Source organism: Peromyscus californicus, unplaced genomic scaffold, assembly GCF_007827085.1.
Source record: "Peromyscus californicus insignis strain IS unplaced genomic scaffold, ASM782708v3 Scaffold_13__1_contigs__length_99412109, whole genome shotgun sequence".
In the NCBI taxonomy this organism is placed as follows: Eukaryota; Metazoa; Chordata; class Mammalia; order Rodentia; family Cricetidae; genus Peromyscus; species Peromyscus californicus.
Window position 1 is genome coordinate 3,066,943 of NW_026294424.1, and position 17,831 is coordinate 3,084,773.

The following is a 17,831-nucleotide window of genomic DNA, read 5'->3' on the forward strand; positions in this document are numbered from 1 at the left end:
GTTTTGCCATGGCCTAGCAGGAGGGACAGTCTGGGGTGCCCATAAGGGAGGCAGACCCTGGTTCAGCCTGGCTGCAACCAGCTCCATGCTGTTTCATGGTGAAGAATTACGGCATATTGGAGAGGGGGAAACAAAGGTGGATGGATCAAGCCAGCCACCTACGGTGATTCAAGAGAAAGCAGCAGGGGGGAGCTGGTCCAGAGCCCACTCACACTGGTGGATGACAAAGGTTGTCAGGTTCTGAGGGCCGGAAGGGCAGCCCCCTCCCTGCTGGACCATGCAAGAAGAGATGCTGTGCCCTGGAGGTCGGAGACCTGGGGGTCACTCAGACTCCAGAGAGACCCAAGGTGTCCCTGTGGCTGAATGAGGGAGGAGCTGTAAAGGGCTAAGGCAGCAGGGGGAGCCACTGCCCTGCCTTTGCAGAAGACTCCCTGGAAGCTTCCAGAAGAACAAAGACAGGGCCTGGAACTATCTCCCTCCTAGAAGAGAAGCTACAGCTGTGTTTATCCTTTAACTCCAAGCCTCAGTTTCACTCCAAGCCTCAGTTTCTCTTCCGCACAGGGGACTAAAGTGCTGTACACAGCCATGGAAAGGTCAGGTCAGGTGACCATTGAGGATAATGTGATCCAGAGGGGAAAAGTTGGACTTGAGACTTCAGACAAAATGAATGGGAGTGAAGCCCACCGTCTTTTCCCAGCCTCACTCTGAGGCCCCTGATACCCACCTCTCAGGCAGGAGGACACAGAGAGCCAGATAACATGTGGAACAGCCTGCCAAGCAGCAGCCAGGACCACTAATACACTGTAGCCTGAGGCTCCAATCCAGGAGCCTGAGACTCCGTTTGCCCATCTGCACACAAAAAGTCTGGAGCAAGGCCTGGTCTACCTTTTGTGAAAAAAGCATCCACCCCACCCCACCCCACCCCACCCCCGCCACCACCACCAGGAAAGCGCTCACATCTGGAACCCCACTTCCTCTCCCCAAACAATTCTGTCTGATGAGACCACTCTGCTTCCTGGTCATTGGGCATTGCACAGGCCTCAGAACATGAGAGTTCCCAGGAACCAGATTCCTCCTCAACCCTATCTCCCCAGCCCTCCACCAACAGCCGGCCATGGGACCCGTGGCTTTGTCACCCGCGGAAGCAGAGGTGTCGCCACACCACGCCTTCCAGCGCGGCTGGGAAACTCCAAGCAGGTAACCGCTTCCTGCCAGGACCCTCTTTGCCTTCTGCCTGTGGCAGACCAGGTGCTCTAGCCCCTGGAGCTGTGTATTCAATGTAGCATCACCTAGTGGAGAGGCTCTGCTGGATCCCCGACTGCCAGCAACTTGACATCCCGGTCACCAGTACACCCTGCTGCCTGGCCTGGGTCTGAAGGAGCTTTTGGTGAATGCACAAGGAGGCACCTTCAGCTGTGAGGGAGAGCTGAGGCAGGGTGAGCTGAGGCAGGGTGAGCTGAGGCAGGATGAGCTGAGGCAGGGAGCTTCCTGCTCCTGCACTGCCTGGTATTTTGGCACTTCCAACAGCCCTGAGGTGGGAGGTGCTCAGTCCTCCTTGTCGGAGAAGAAACTGAGGCACACCAGGCAGCAACCAGAGTTCTAGATCGGAGAGAACACAGAATAGACCCCTAATAGAAGGCAGATGGGCCCCCTCCCTAGCTGGGGGCACACTCTCCAGCTGAAGATGGGAGGAGGGGAGTACCCAGCTGCTTCCTAAGCATCTACCCCCCCCAATGTCCCCAGAGAGAGTGATGAGGAGCAGGAGGGTCTGGGTTTGGGGCCTTCCTCTATGGAGGAAAGCCAGGGACAGATTTTGGTCGTTACGTCTCTGGGGTTGTGGTCAGGTCTTTGACTAGGACTGGGATACTCTGTGGCAGTTCCTCTTCCCCAGGCCTTCACCATGGGCTCGCAGACCTGTCACCCAAAGTGCACCCCCCCACCAGGCAGGCGGGGGGGGGAGCAGGAGGCGCCGGGTGGGTCCCCACCAGCCGGGGCGGGGTCCCGTGGGGCTGGGGCGGGGCTGACGGCGGGCAGGGCCGCCCCTTCCAGCGAGGGCGGGCGGCCTTGGCCATTAAAAGCCTGAGGCCGGTCGGCAAAAGAGAGGCCCGGGTCAGTCCCCGCACCATGTCTTTGCGCTCCGGGCCAGAGTGCGCCTGAGCCGCCCGGGCCTCGGTGTTCCCGCGGGTCTCGCGCCGCCGCCTCTTTACGATGCAGGCGCGCGCGCTGCTTCCCGCCGCGCTGGCCGCGCTGGCCACGCTGGCTGTGTTGGCGCTGGCCCGGGAACCCCCGACGGCGCCGTGCCCTGCGCGCTGCGACGTGTCGCGCTGCCCGAGCCCGCGCTGCCCCGGGGGCTATGTGCCCGACCTCTGCAACTGTTGCCTGGTGTGCGCTGCCAGCGAGGGCGAGCCCTGCGGTAGCCCCCTGGACTCGCCGTGCGGCGACAGCCTGGAGTGCGTGCGCGGTGTGTGCCGCTGCCGTTGGACCCACGCAGTGTGTGGCACGGACGGGCACACCTATGCCGACGTGTGCGCGCTGCAGGCCGCCAGCCGCCGTGCCCTGCAGATCTCCGGGACGCCAGTGCGCCAGCTGCAGAAGGGCGCCTGCCCCTCGGGTAAGCTCCACCAGGAATCCAAAGGCTTGTTCTGAGGAAACTGAGGCCCAAGGGGATGCTGCCCGCTCACGGAGTGCCATTGGGCAGCCTTTTAGGAACAGTTCCGACAGTCTTCTAGCCTTCTAGATGGAGAAACTGAGGCCCAAGAGGTAAATGCTGTCCCCAAAGCCACAGAACAAGTTAGAATTGAGACCTAGTGTGGCAGCTTGGTAGTGTCTGGTGGGCTGTGGGGCTCTGACCCTGCCACTCTCCTGTTTCTTATAGTCCTCTAGTGGTTTAGAAGGGAACGATTGGCGAGTGGCAAGCAGTCTTTTCTGGTCTCTGTCTTCAATTCCTCTTCGGGTTTTCTTTTCTTCTGTCTGTAGCTAGGTGGTCTTTGGAAGGCAAAATGGGGCTACAGCCAGTGTGTAAGCCACAGCCCCAAGGCTCAGGGGGAGACTCCTAAGACAGCCTCCTCTGGTTGGCAGGTGGCTCTTGGTCACTTCTGACCTTACAACAGAACCCTGTACATCCAAGAAAAAAACTGTCAATCTGCTTCTTGTCTGGGGCATTGTTTAGGGTACCAAGCTTTGCACTTGGTGTGATGGGGACTCAGTGGTTGATCCTCAATGCAAGCTCAGCACAGCCCCTGTGCGTCCTTAGCCTGAGGTCAGCTGGGCACTCAGAGGACACCTGAGAACCAGGCAGAAGGTCATCTAGGCAGGTAGCTCAGAGCTGGGTAGGGATGGGACTTGGCTGTAAGCATAGTGCCAGAGGCTGACTTTGCCCTGCCAGACAGAACTGTTGCCTTCTGAACATTCAAGTCCTGTGCCCCCCAAAGGCTAGGGAGCTGAACATTCTCCTGGTGAGAAGGTATAGAAGGCTGAAGGAGCTCTAGACAGCCAGAGGCCAGAGAAGGAGTGGCAGGCACGGCTCTTTCCCGGTGAACACCTGCCTTCCTCTCAGGCTCGGTGGCCACAGGTGCCCAGACTGGAAAGTGTCATGTAGGATTCTGTGGACCACATGAGTAAGCCATTTCAGGAGAGTTGGGAGGAGGACATCCTTATCTGTTTTATGGGAGACTAAGCAGGTTATAACAAACAAAACATTCATGTCTCATAGTCTGGGACCTGGAAGCCTGTGGTTGAGACCCAGCCCTGATCCCCCAAGGGGAGGCTACTGTGCGCTCAAATGCCATGGTGGGGCAGGAGGCAAGCACGTGACATGGGTGAGAGACCCAAGGGGGTGTGGTACTGCTTACAAAGGCCTTAGTCCCCACTCACAAGTGGAAGGGTCTTATAGGGTCTAAACCTACATTTTGGAGGGACTGTATGTTGGTATGGGTAGGTTCACGTGAGGGACAGCAGCCCAGTGCTCTCTTTGGGCAGTGTAATACATTACATGGACACCCAGGGTGTGCTGGGTGCTGGTTCTGTGTGCCCATCTTGGGCCTTGCTGTCTGAGGTGCAGAGGGTTCGGGGTGGCCAGGCACGGGCTCTCCTCTGCTCTTCTGCTACCATCTTGGTTGTATTTGGTGTACCTTTCCCCTGGTCTCCCATGTGGCTGATACTGTTAGCATCAGGCTGTGGGCAGAGATGGGCAGGGACGGAGGTGGGCTTTCTTCTTTGCAGACTGAGCCATTTGTGAAAAATCCTTTCTGTGCCTGGCTGTCCCTTGATTGGTAACAGAGTGTGGCATGAAGCAGACCCTGTTAGTGCACTTGAGACTTTTAGACCCTGGAGGGCACAGAGCAAGGAGAGAGGAGGAAGTCAGCCTGAGGGTTAGGTAGGTATCCATTACTAAGTGCGGCAGAAGTGGCTGAGAGTCTGTGGGTGTTGGCGGGACCCCGGGGTTCCTAGACCCACTGTCCTTAGTTACATCGTTTCATTGTATTCTGGGTACTCACCCATAAATGGTCTGATGACAGGCCTGGGAGAGACCCGTGCAAGGAAGATTTAGTCCCAGCGCAGTGCACGCTGGGGCCCAGTGTTACTTCCTGGGCTGGGTGCACTGTGGCTGCTGTGCAGTGAGGCCCCAGGAGAGGTGCTGAGTTGGGACAGTGAACGGGGCTCCCTAGCAAAGATGGGGAGGGTGGAGAGGCCTGGGCGGAGCGGAGACCAAGATCTGGTCTAGCGCACTGGCCACCGTCAAAACTCAAGGTGCCAATGAGCTGGCAGGAATTGAAGCCAGGGAAGGAGGGCACATTACCGGGGATGTTAACAAGCCAGGCTCTACCACCCATCCTCAAAGGTCCAACTAAAACAATGTGGCCACATTGGGAAGAGGAGCAAAGAGGTCCGGTGACAGCTCCCCAAGTCCATCTAGGGGTCCTGACTCGAGATTTAGGTGTAAATAGAGGGACAGAAGTATATACAACCAAGCATCTCCCACCCATCCTTGACCCATCAGTCTCCACTCCGGTCTCTCCTGCAAGGTGGCCTGATGCATCCCTCTCACTGGCTGCAGCCTTCTCCTCCCAGAGTGAGATTCCTGGGGGAATTTCAGTTTCTCAGGGCCCATTGTCTCAGTAGTCTGATAGTCAGAGGGGATGGTTACAGCTAGACACGGCCAGTGACCTTGAGCCTGACACTTGGTCCATTGCACACTCTGACCTGGGTGGTCCAGGTTGCCGCTTACTCCACGGACATGATTCACAGAAGCACCCTGTGCCTCTCTGCTGCTGCTGCTTCTCTGCGGCTGTCTCTGGCTGCTCAGAAGTTTCGCACACTAGTGCGAGTGCCGGGCTCACTCCGTGCAGATGGAGATTGGCCGAGGCAGCCTGGCTGTCTCTGACTGGTCCTCCCAGCTCAGCTGACAGCACCGCCCCAGGACGTTGATGTCTCAGCCTCTGTTGCCACTGCACCTGTCATTGCCTCCTGTCCACTGTGAGTGCGGTCACTAACCACCCTGACCACAAACCACAACGCCCAGATGCTCCGGGCTCATGAATGTCTCGGGGGCGGGGAGAGCTGGTGAGCCCCACTTGAGGGTCATGTGGCATGGGGGTTTCAGAACAGATTGGGTAGCAGAGGGAGACCAAGCCACCATTGGCTTCTGCTGGCTTCTACCTTCCTTATCGCACTATATCATTTTACCTGGCAGCCAGGTGTCCCTGGTCAGTCTGTCCTGCATGTTACCAACAAGACCCCCTCCAAGTCACCCCCCACACTTACCTGGACTCTCAGGCCCTGTGTCTTCCATCTGACACACACACATACCCACACCCCCACCACCACCCCCCCCACACACACACCTCCATTGCCATCTTCTGCGACCTTCTCACCCTCTGGCCACCTTATTGTTTTCCCTCCCCCTCCCCCACCTCAGGGCCTTTGCACATGTTCTGCCCACCACCCACAGTTCCCTCTCTCATCCTCACCTAGTAGGGTTCCTCTTCTGGGCTTAGATGTCCATTGACCTGTCTTCTCTCTCCTGCTTGCTCACTCTGGGCCTCATGACAGCGGTGGGCCCAGCACCTGGTTGCACACAGTAGCTGGTGTTCTCTGAATATCTGGGCCCACGGGTCCCTGTAGCTCTCCTGGTCCCTATTAGATGGTTCCAGTGGGAATGACGGAAAACGTTGGGTCCCACCTGCATATGAGAAAAGCATTCTCAAGGGAAGGGTCCCTTTGCTAGGATGACCTGCACTTGGGGGTTTGCTTGCAGGTTTCCCAGAGTCCCTGTCCCACAGCCCCTTTGTGACAGTAGACACCTACTTATTTCTGGAACTCGCAACTGGGGGGCTTTGGGGCAGTCCCCACACAGATTTAACAGGCAGCTTTTAATGTGCAAGGAGGCCCTGCTGGCCTCTCCCAGCCTGTTATTTAAGAGCTTTGGGTGGCTTTTGTGTTCACTCTTCTTAGAAGCTTCTAGAGGCTCAGAGTTCAGCATCTGAGACTAACCAGGAAGAAGGGCAGGTTCTGATGCTGTATAGTGGTTTCATACATGTATTTCATGATCGATAAGATTGTGTGTCATGGCCCGGGACAAGGAGGAGCTCCATGACCTGTGAGTCCAGAAGCACTGTCAAACCCAGGTCCCTTTCTTCATTTACCTCCCGGGCATGCAGAGGTGGCCATGCAGAGGAGCTGTGTGGGGATCATGCTGCCTCGACAGAGTGGCACTCACCATGCTGGTCTGACTGCTGACCCTTGTGCCCTACACCACCAAAAGTCTGTGTGTGTTCACTGGCCTATAGGCTTTCTGGACACAGTGAGGCAGGTGGCCTCCCTGGCCTTCGCTGTAGGCCTCAGACCTGTGCAGATGGCGCAGCAGGCTGGCTAGGACATCTACAACCTGCTGCTTTGCGGGAGGTGGCTACCAGAACTCCTAGGGTCAGGTGTCCGGACTCCTGCTATAACCTCTGAAGCTTTGAGCTCATCGTGGGGGATAATGTTAGGGTACAAGGGCAGGTTCTGATGCTGTATAGTGTGCCACCCTAGGGCTCTCAGAGTAAGGGAGAGCTTGCCCCGAGCCATGGTCCTCCTGACTCCCTATTGTTGATCTGACATACGATGAGGAGGTGGCCACTCTGGAGGACACTGGTGAGGAGGTAACTAAGTCACAAGAAACAGAATGCAGTCACAAGCCCCTCTTCTTGGGGCTGTGGAAGCATGGCCGGGCATGTATGCCTCCACTACACAACAGGCCTGGGGCACCACAAGCTGTGCCTGTATATCTGTGGTACCAGCACCACCCTCCAGTAGAGACCCCAGGACCTAACTATCCAGACCCTGTCTACTCCGTAGCCTCAGCTCCTGTCCCAGCTCCAGTCCCAGGCTCCTGCTCACAATGTCACACAGTCCCTTCACCAAGTGTACCGATCCCCCATTCCTCAAGGCCCAGGCCAACAGGGCACCAACCCTAAGGTCACACTTGTACCCTCACAGAGAGTCTCTCTAGAGCACTGTTTCTCAACCTCCCTAATGCTTTAACACAGTTCCTCATGTTGTGGTGACCCCCATCCATATTTTTTCATTGCTACTCCATAGCTGTAATTTTGCTACTGTGATGAATTGTAATGTAAATATCTGATATGCGATCCAAGGGGGTCACATCCTACAGTATCCTCAGTGCTTGGGTACCCGGGCTGTGCTGGCCCTGGAAGTAAGCAGCGAGAGTGGAACACACAGCCCCTACAGCTTCAGCCCTGTCGCAGCTTTCCTGTTTGTCCTCCTCCTAAAAGCTTGCCTGTCCCTAAGTGACCCATGTCCCCCTGGCCACAAACATCAAGATCCCTCTGTGGTTCCCAGGGAGTCCTGCTGCTGTCTGCGGCCCTCAGATCCAGGTTCTGCCTAGGGAACAAAAGATGGGGAGAGCCGCTGTCCAGCTTGGGGCACACAGACCACACACCACCTCTCCCTCGCAGCCACAGCCCAGGGTACCAGCCCAGGTGCAAGGTATCAAGCACAGCACACCGGGCACAGGGCACCAGGCCCAGAGTCGGCCTCACTGGGCTCTCCAATGCTGATACAGTGGCTGATTTATAGGTTGGGAAACAAAGCTTAGAGAGATCAGGTGGCCTGCCCGAGGCACACAGCCAGATCCCTAAACCTAGGTACATCCCAGCTCTGTGCTGCTCCTCGGGAGGGTGTTAACAGCTGGTTAGCTTCCAGAAGAGCCCAGCCTTGACCTGTTTCTGGCTTGGGGCCAGCCCGGCTGTGCCTCTGGCTGTGAAATTCCAGGCTCTGCTGACTGAGCCAACCTCGGGAGGAGGTGCTGCCTGCCTGGGCTGTGAGGCTAGGCTCCGTGCACAGAGATTCCCAGATCCCCTTATGGAATGCCCTTCCACCTGTGACTGAGTGGGGAGGGGCAGTAAAAATCGGCGAGTGTGGGGTGCTCAATGCTGCATTCAGTCGTCCGGCACCAACTGCACAGCAAACACGTGCTATGCCTGGATTTATTTGCTGTCCCCCATTAGGCCTCACATCACACCAAGCCTGCAAATTCATAACCTCAACTGGCTGGTGACCCAGGGAGGGATGTCACTGCTGTCCCCCCCCCGTAAGGGAACTGAGGCACAGTGGACTCGGGAGACTTGTGGGATCTTTCTGTTAAGAAGTGGCAGAGTTCGGGGACACCGTTGAAGAGCCAGAAATGGGGATCAGAACCAGGCTCCTTTACCTGCCGGACTGTGTGCTGGTTTCGGGCTAACGCACACAGTCGTGCGTGTTGCACACTGCACAACTCCAGGGGATGTGGGTACGGATACGGATCCCTGTTGATAATGCCGATGGAACCGTGGAGTGTACAGCTTCTGTGACGGTGTCCCCGTGGTGTGTCGTGGTCATTCTCTTTCCCGTTCTGTGCTGTCGTTTCTTCATCTCTCCCATGGCAGTTACGACTGTGCACAGTTCACACACCATCCTGCTTGAGGGTCACCCACTGTCACTTAGGCAGGCATGTCGGAGATGGAGCCCCGAGGCCAGCTTCCCTCCGAGGGTTACTTCTTACAGCCCTTCCTCTCCTAGGAACCCCCAGACACCTGGCCCTGAGGGCTGTGTTCTGTGTCGGGCTTTGGAACAAAACTTCCGGGCCTTCAGATTCTGTTTATTTTTGAAAAACAACAAAAAGTCAAAAAAAAAAAAAAAAAAAGAGCCAACAGCTGAGTGTGCTGAGACTCAGACCTTCAGAACTTGGCTCCGCCTGGCATGGGGGTGGGGCTGTTAAGAAACCCCAAATAAACAGAGCTGTTTCCTGGCCCAGCCAAGCCAGTTCATGTGGGAAGGCTGTGGTGGGGGCTTGGGGCCCTCTGGGTGACTCATGGTGACTCATCTGAGAGCGGGGCCCGGATTAAAGGGCCATGCCTGGCGAGCTGCAGGGTTCCCTGACCTGGCGCAGGACTAGGCCTTCCATTCTAAGATGGCATTCATACTCAACCTCAGTTTTCTGGGCTGTAAAATGGGCCGTGTCTGCTGCTCTGGGGTAGGGGGGTTCTAAGCTGGTGTCTGGGCTGAGCAAGTTCTGGCTTTGCCTCCTCCTCCCTCCTTCCAGGAGGACTATCACCTCTGGGCTGTGGGGTGAGCCAAACATGTCTCTGTGCTGGAGCGCTAGTGCTGGGGAATGGGGACCATGTATACTATCTCTTTGGTTGCTCTGAGGTCCTGAGCATGAAAAGCCAGCTGAAAGCAGATCGTGCTGTCCTGGGCCCTTGCTCCAGGCCTTGCCATCTCCCCAGTTACCTACCGTGCAGAACCTAGCTGACAAGGTCCTTCCGAAGGTCAGGTCCTCACTCTGGAATAACAAGTGGCCTAGGAGCTTGGAGCAACCCCGTGGTGGGTCTGCTAACTGGCTTGAACCTCCAGGTCAGCTCCCAACAGCCTGGGGACACAGGGACTGGGAGGCCTTGACTCCTGCCTCAGTTCTACCACTACCCACACTGGGCCTGGCAGGCCCAGAGCCTGGGGAGGGGTCTGCAGGTCCTGGAAGTGCCGAGCCCCAGGATGAACTGGGCAGTGAGGCAGACAGGGTGTTTGTTCTCCATGCTGTCTGTGAGAAGGGCAGTGTTCCTTCCTCCTCAGTCAAAGGCACACTGGGCCCAGGTCTCAACCCACTTAGACAACTTCTCTGATCACTTCCTGCCAGTCAGGGGCAGCAGGTGGCTTTGGCCATACAGGAGTCCAGGAGCCCTCTGCATGTCCCATCTCACCCCAGGTTCCATCTGTCTCACCCCTGTTCACACGTCTCCTCCCTGGCTGGTCACTTGCTGTCCCTCACTGCCGATGGATGCCAGGGCTGGCCTCACGAAGGCTGTGGGCGAGTGTGACTGGGTAAACTGCACAGGAGGCCTGGCTAGGAATTGTTTCGTAAGCCTCCATTCCCCATCTTTACATTTGAGGCTCCATTTCCCCCCCCCCGCCCCACCCCGGCTGCCACTCTGGGAGTCAGGGACATTGCCGGGCTGTATGTGGGGACAGTGTTGGCCCACAATTTTTTCAGAGCACAGGCTGTGGTCTGTACCCCTCTCATGGCTGCTGCTGTGGACATGTTATTTTCCATCCTGTTTGATGGTGTGGAAAACCAGTTTTATGAGGTGGAAGCTCAGCCCATACAGGGCCCTTTCACATCACCAAGTACCAGGGTGAGTGGTGGCTTCCTGGGAAAGGGAATGTCACCATTTACATTCTTATCAGTTCACCCAGGCCCCATGAGAGGTCACCTTCAGTCCCACTTGTCAGATGGCAAAGTCAAGGCCCAGAGAGGGTAAGTGACTTGCCACAGGTCCACAGCTAGAAGACAGCGGGTCCAGCTGAGCCCAGTTGTGTGCAGCTCCCAGGCCTGTGCTCATTTCAGAGCCCACGGACCCCACAGAAGCAGTGCCAAGGAGCATGGTGTCTGGAGGTCTCAGTACGGTCTTGTGCCACCCGCATGCCTCAGGCCTGTGGTCCTGGCAGGCCACAACCCCGTAGCTGATGGCGGCAGGAATCTGAGCCAGTGATTAAGGTTTTGGGGAGGTTTGTGAGCTGCCTGGTAAGTAGGCCTGGGCTGTGGCCAAGTCAGACAAAGGCGGGATGCTCTGTCCACCCAGGAATCTATAGCCTGGCCAATGAGGAAGGGCCTCACAGAGGGGGTGGCTCAGGGACTTCCACTGTGCCCTTAACTATCAGTACGCTGGTCCTCAGGCAGAGAAAGGCAAATGGTTCGCTCTCCAACTTCTTTACATGGGAGCAGGCAGGAACCCAGGGGCGCTGGTCCTCAGCATCAGTCCTGTGCTTCCTGGAGCTAAGATCCAAACCTCTCTGTGACTCCTGCTCAACCCCCAAGAGTCCAGTGGGGAAAATGTGCAGAAGCTCAACTCCCAAAAGTCCTAGTTCTCCAGGGCAGTCCCATTCTCCAGGGCAGGAACCACTACCCCAGATGTCTGGGCATCCCTGCACTTCTGGGGAATGGGATACAGAGCATGTTGACACGGGCTTTGAATCCAGGGAGGGGTCTGCAGCAGGGCCTCTACCACCCTGGGCCTCGGGGCTGCTGGGAGCCAGCAGATCTCACTGACACCCTTGGTCCTTGCCGCCAGCGCAGGTCTCCACCAGCTGACCAGCCCGCGGTACAAGTTCAACTTCATCGCTGATGTGGTGGAGAAGATCGCACCCGCCGTGGTCCATATAGAGCTCTTCCTGAGGTGCGTGGGGCCCCAAGTTGCTCTGCAGCTTCCCAGCATTTCATTCCCAGCTGCCCTGCCACCCAAACTCGACCTGATTCCAGCAGCTCGAGGCATAGCAACAGGTGGGGTGGGATGAGTAGCAACTATTGAAACTTGATGTACCCGGGGGCTGAAGGTTAGCCTAAAGTGAGTCCTTAGGAGTCTAGGAGATACAGAGAAACAGTGGACAGTCCCACTGAGGCACCAGCTCAACAGGACAAGTGTTCTGAATCAGGCGTAAGGGAGGATGTGCGAGCTCGTAGCTAGATGCGGAGGGGAGGGAGGACTGATTGAGTGGAGGTGGGTGGACAGGGAAGCAGGTTTGTCTATGGGAGAGGAAGCCCACTGTGTGATGTGTGGTCTAGCTTCCTGGCAAGATCCCTCTTTACGGATAGGGGAGGAGCCTCCTCTCTTCCTCCCACACCCAGTACTCTCTCCCAGAGACGTCTGTGCTGGATGAGGAGGCCCTGCCTTCCAGACACAACAGCCAAGGTCCCATCACTCACATCCGGTCCCGAGGTCTCAGTTTAGACCCCCTAGAGAGAAGCCGGTTGTGGCGGGAGCCTCAGGACTCTAGACACAACAGTCTCCACCCTTCTCGCCCTGCAGCTGAGTGGAGGGAGCCAGCTGGAATGGTGGAGCCAGACAGGAGCCCACCTGATAGGGATCAGGGAAGCTGGTGACCAGCTTATTAGTCTGACTCTGGTATGGAGCTGCCTGGTTACTGATGTCAATCACCATCCCCTCCCTCTGTGCTCCATGGCCAGTGAAGTGTCAGACTACTCAACCTCCTGCCCACTAACAGTGGCAAGAGCCTCACAGGCAAGGTGTGTGTGTTGGGGGGTGGGGGTATATGGCCGGGGAGGAGGATGAACAGTACTCATCCAGGGTCTAGCCTGAGCTCTGAACCATGTTGGCTCTGAGACTGTTTTCTTAAGCCATCCTGGGGCTTTTGGAAAAGAGAGCCAGATGGGGACTCAGGCCCCGTGGGACTGTGGGACCCTTCTGCCTGCCAGGTCCCTGCTATGATTGACAACTTATAGACCTATGCCTCCCAAGGCCTTTACACACACACACACACACACACACACACACACACACACACACACATACACACACACAAACACACACACACACACACACACACACACACACAAACACACACACACACACACACACACACACACACACACACACACACCACATCACATCCACCTGGAGCTGAGGTTTGACTCCAGCCTGTCTGACCCTGGAGCAGAAGCACCGCCCTGCCATATCCGATTTTCCCCTGCCCTTTTTCCCTGGGGTAAAATCTGAGGCACATCATTGAGGAAATTACAAATGGGTGCACTAAGAGGCTGTCTCAGCTGAAGGGGGCTAAGGAGGGACTGTGTATGTTGAGGGGGCCTGGGGCACTAACCCTGAGCTGGTTAATCACAGGCTAAGGCAGCTGGGCAGTAGTGATGTCTGGCTCATGGAGCCAAAGCCTCATGGGTGGGTAGGGCCCTGGTAGGGCAGGCATCACAGAGCCTTTCAGCCACAACCCTTGACCTGTGGGATGTAGGTGCAGGGCTCTCTTGGGCCCTGTCTGCAGTCTTGAGAAGAGCTGGGTTTAGCCACCCTGCCATGCTTCTTAGAGAGCTATGGCTGGTAGATGGAGACAGACTCTGCCCTAAGCAGCTTGGCATGGTGGGAACCCTGCTCTGCTCTGCCTCCTGCCTGACCCTGGCAAGTAGTGCCACACATCTCTGGGCCTCAGTCTCCCGGAGAGCTTTGCACAGCAGGTTACCTAGGACTAAGTCACAGAGCCCCGCAGACTGGAGGATTAAACAATGGGACATGTTGCCTCCCTGCTCTGGAGGTTGAGGTCTAAGATCAGATGTCTGCAGGGCATCCCACTCGGATCCTGGGCTAGCTTACAACTTCTAGTGGTTCTGGATGTCCTCGGGTTGGGGTACCTCCTCCCCACCCGTCTCCCATGCCCCCCTTGTGCCTCTTCCAGCTTCCTGTCTTCTCAAGATACTGATGCTCGAACATAGGGCCCCTATTCCATCAAAACGTCACAGCTCTGTCACATCTGCAGAGACCCACTTCCAGATGAGGTCACACCCATGGAGCGGTGGTCAGGACTTGATCACATCTGTTTGGGGAACACTGACCCACAAGTCTCCCATGAACTTTGAATGAACTTGTCCCTGGCTTCAGGAAGCACTTAGGATGTTTGTTGCTTTCCCTGTTCTTGCCAGGCTGAGATGACTTTTTTGTTTTGTTTTGTTTTTCAAGACAGGGTTTCTCTGTGTAGTTTTGGTGCCTGTCCTAGATCTCGCGCTATAGACCAGGCTGGCCTTGAACTCACAAAGATCTGCCTGACTCTGCCTCTGCCTCCCGAGTACTGGGATTAAAAGTGTGTGCCACTGCCGCCCGGCTGAGGTGACATTTTGAAAAGACTGTCACAGGCTCCAGAGTGCTAGACACTTGGGCTCCTTCATCTGCTTAGGGTCCTCAGGGCCTGTATACTGTTGTGTGTCACCCTGAGGAAGGTCCCAAGCTGCACCAACCTTCTGCCCCCTCCCATCCTGAAAGTAGGGTCAAGACTCCTTAAGCAGACAGCCCATTTCCCAGATGGGAAGACAGAGGCTCAGAGGGTTTATAGAGCCTGCCTGAGGGCATCTAGGTCACGGGTGAGGTTGGACTGGCAGTTGGAGTCTCGGCTGTTTGTCTCCAGGGCCCTGCTGGCAGGCATTGGCGCCACTGTGGGCTGGTGCATGCTAACATGTCAACAGGTACTGTGAACATATCAGTACAGCAAACTGCAGATCAGAGGTGATGGTCACATCTTCACGGCCATGAACTTCGTCCAGCCTCAGTGTTGCCAAGGCCGCACCCACAGTGACAGCCTCAGTTCAAACCCAGGTTGTGGAGGGAGCGGTTCCCCCAACCTGTTCTTTCGCCTCACATGATTCTGCATCCTCCACCATCCTGACTCCCCCAGGCCAAGGCCTTGGCCTGAGTGTTCCTCTGCTTCCCTGTGCAGGCACCCTCTGTTTGGCCGGAATGTGCCGCTGTCCAGTGGTTCGGGCTTCATCATGTCAGAGGCTGGTTTGATTGTCACCAATGCCCACGTGGTCTCCAGCTCCAGCACCGCCTCAGGCCGGCAGCAGCTGAAGGTGCAGCTGCAGAATGGGGATGCCTATGAGGCCACCATCCAGGACATTGACAAGAAGTCCGATATCGCCACTATCGTAATCCACCCCAAGGTGAGCGGGATGGGGTGCCTGCGCCTGCACAGCAGTGCCCTCCCCAGCCCGCACAGCAATGCCCTCCCCAGCCTGTCCCAGCAGTGCCCTCCCCAGCCTGCACATCTGCACTAGCTCAGCCTTCCCAGAGGATAGCAGAGCTCTGAGTCCCAGGGCCATTGGCCACATCAGACCTGGAGCCTCTGAATTGCCCTTGCCCAAGGTGCCAACACTAGGAGCAAGCGGGACACAGGAGGGAGGGGGCCAGCATCCCACACCTCTCCACCTCTTTATTGTTCTAGCCGGGCCCACATCTGGGGTTCCCTGTCCTTGGGGGCTGACAGACCAGGGAAGTCAGGCTCCACTTTCTACCTCTGTGCCCACACTTACTCTGGCTACCACACGACCCTTTATGGTCCCCAGCAGCTTCTAGAAGCCCAGGTGGTGTTCTTCCTGTTTGTGGCACAGGCCAGGGTGGGAGAACCCTCATCACCTAGACTCTTACAGGGAGAAACGGAGCCTTGGGAAGATTCGAATTCTCATCACTTGGAATCTGAGGGAAAATCAAGGCTCAGAAGGGTTAGATCACACACCTAAGATCACAGCTGACAGTGGCAGGGCTAATCTAGATGCAAACCATCCTCAAACTGGTTTATATTGTACCCAGTGGTACCGTTGCATGGCTCTGGGATGGCCGTGGGGGTTTTCTGCGTTCCCTGCACCCACCATCAAACATGTCACTGTGTCTTCAGTCAAGCTCAGGCACACAGTTCCCTCTAGATGTCTGTGAGCCAGCTGGTGTGGCTATGTGGAGCCTAGCTTCCTCCTGGATGCAGGTTCTCGGTGTCCGTGGTGACCGGTGTTTGCAGAGTTCACTGCCAAGGTGGAGGATCCATAATGGCCAACCCTGATACAGACCCTCTGTAGTTGTGAGTCCTGTCATGGGCCGAGTCTGGGTGCATTTCTTCTTCATGGTAGCACAGAAACTGAGGGTGGGTGGGACAGACTGAAGGGCTGAAGCAACAAGAACTCTTCACACTGGGAAGGCCCAGCTTCTCTATGGCCAGCATGCAGCTCTGCTGTGCTCAGAGTCTCCAGGCTAGGAGAGGCTGAATGCTCAACCATGGGCAGCTGCAGGAAGCTGTAAGGCAGCACAGCTCTTCCACAGTTTCCCTGGTGTTAAAAGCATAAATGATTGCTGTAGAGATAGACCAAGAACATTGCCCTGAGGTGACAGACAGAGCATGTCTGGCTTTCATTGGTAGCAGAAGTATGGTGTGTGTGCCTCAACACCACACACACACACACACACACACACACACACACACACACACACACACATACACACACACACCCTCCTGGAGCCTCTGAAGCTCAGAACCTGTGCCCTGCAGCTCCCCAAACCAGATATTCATATACACCTACTCTCTCAGACCACAGCAGCCACAGGGATGGATAACTGAGTTCACAGACAGATGGGCTCCACTAGCCCTGTATGAAACAGTGTTTAGGTACTTAGTGTGCTGAGATGGTGGGGCAGAGTGTTCCCTTCCCTGGCCTCGGTTCCCTTGTGTGTCTATATTGAGATATCAAAGATTCCAAACTAGGTTTCCCAGGCCCTTGTTAGGGCTCCAGGGAGCTACATATCCCACCATGGGGTGCCTCTGTGGGGTGCAGCACACCAAACCTCAGGGCATTGGGTAGCTTTCAGTTGACCTGCAGAGTAAACTGTCGCCACTAAATCTCAGGCTTAGCTGGGCAGTGGCGCATGCCTTTAATCCCAGCACTTGGGAGACAGAGGCAGCTGGATCTCTGTGAGTTTGAGGGCAGCCTGGTCTACAGAGTTCTAGGTCAGTTAGATGCATAGAAAGATCTTGTCTCATAAAACAAACAAAATCCTCACAAACCCCTGGGCTCAAGGATGTCAGAGGCCTGGCCCCGGCCTGGATGCTCTGTGTACTTCCCCGTGACAGCCGTTTATGGCCTCCTCAGATAAGCCTTGGTTCTGTGGGCTCCAACCCCAGTCTGCCTTCAGTTCACACTGGCGACTTGCCCCAGCCTGGTCTCTGGGCTGTGAATGGCCTCCTTCCTCTCCAGAGACCAGGGGCCTGTCAGGATCCCTCTCTGTGGTCTGAGCCGCTGTCCCCTCTTCTCCTTCCAGAAAAAGCTCCCTGTGTTGCTTCTGGGTCACTCAGCGGACCTGCGGCCCGGCGAGTTTGTGGTGGCCATTGGCAGCCCCTTTGCCCTGCAGAACACTGTGACTACGGGCATTGTCAGCACTGCCCAGCGGGATGGCAAGGAGCTGGGCCTCCGGGACTCAGACATGGACTATATCCAGACAGATGCCATCATCAATGTGAGTCCTGTGGGCAAGGCTGACCTCAGTGACCTCTGACCAGCTTGTTCCCTGTCCCATCAAACAGCACACCATTGTCTAGGAATGCCTTTCATTATCTCATGTAGAGCATTCACCCAGTGACTGCCTCCAAGAGATGGGCCACCTTGGACAGCTGCCGAGATGGGGGTGGCCCAGTCACACCCCTGGAAGGTCTTAGTCTGCCCCACACAGTTTGACTTTACTAGGATTAAGGTGATGTTGGAAGGCACCACTACATTCACACAGCCCAAAGCCTGGGTGCCTTGGTATGTACTCCTGTGTGTGCCATGACTGGTTGCTGGAGCCATTCATGTCTGTAGAGACTACCAAACCTCAGATACTGCCTGTTCTGCAAGTACCTAGCAGCTGATGAGTTGTGGAGACACAGAAGTGCATGGTTTGTGCAGAGAGCAGAGGGTCAGTGAGACAGCTGCTTGCTGATGCCTGTGGGTTGAACACCAAGGCAGTGGAAGTCAATTCCAGTGG

General features: G+C 56.3%; 1 protein-coding gene across 2 annotated transcripts in view; it reads left to right on the forward strand.

The window, feature by feature from the left end:
• Positions 1–2,081: 2,081 nt before the first annotated feature.
• The window catches only part of Htra3 (HtrA serine peptidase 3), a 29,180-nt gene continuing 13,430 nt past the window's right edge, over positions 2,082–17,831 (forward strand). Inside the window, exons 1-4 of one of the 2 annotated variants that reach the window (XM_052736126.1) lie at positions 2,082–2,611; positions 11,612–11,711; positions 14,767–14,989; positions 17,130–17,324. In XM_052736126.1, coding sequence (XP_052592086.1) covers positions 2,209–2,611; positions 11,612–11,711; positions 14,767–14,989; positions 17,130–17,324 — 921 coding nt within the window. In that variant the 5' untranslated portion in view covers positions 2,082–2,208. The remainder of the gene's footprint in view (positions 2,612–11,611; positions 11,712–14,766; positions 14,990–17,129; positions 17,325–17,831) is intronic. The other variant, XM_052736125.1, reaches the window with a different exon arrangement.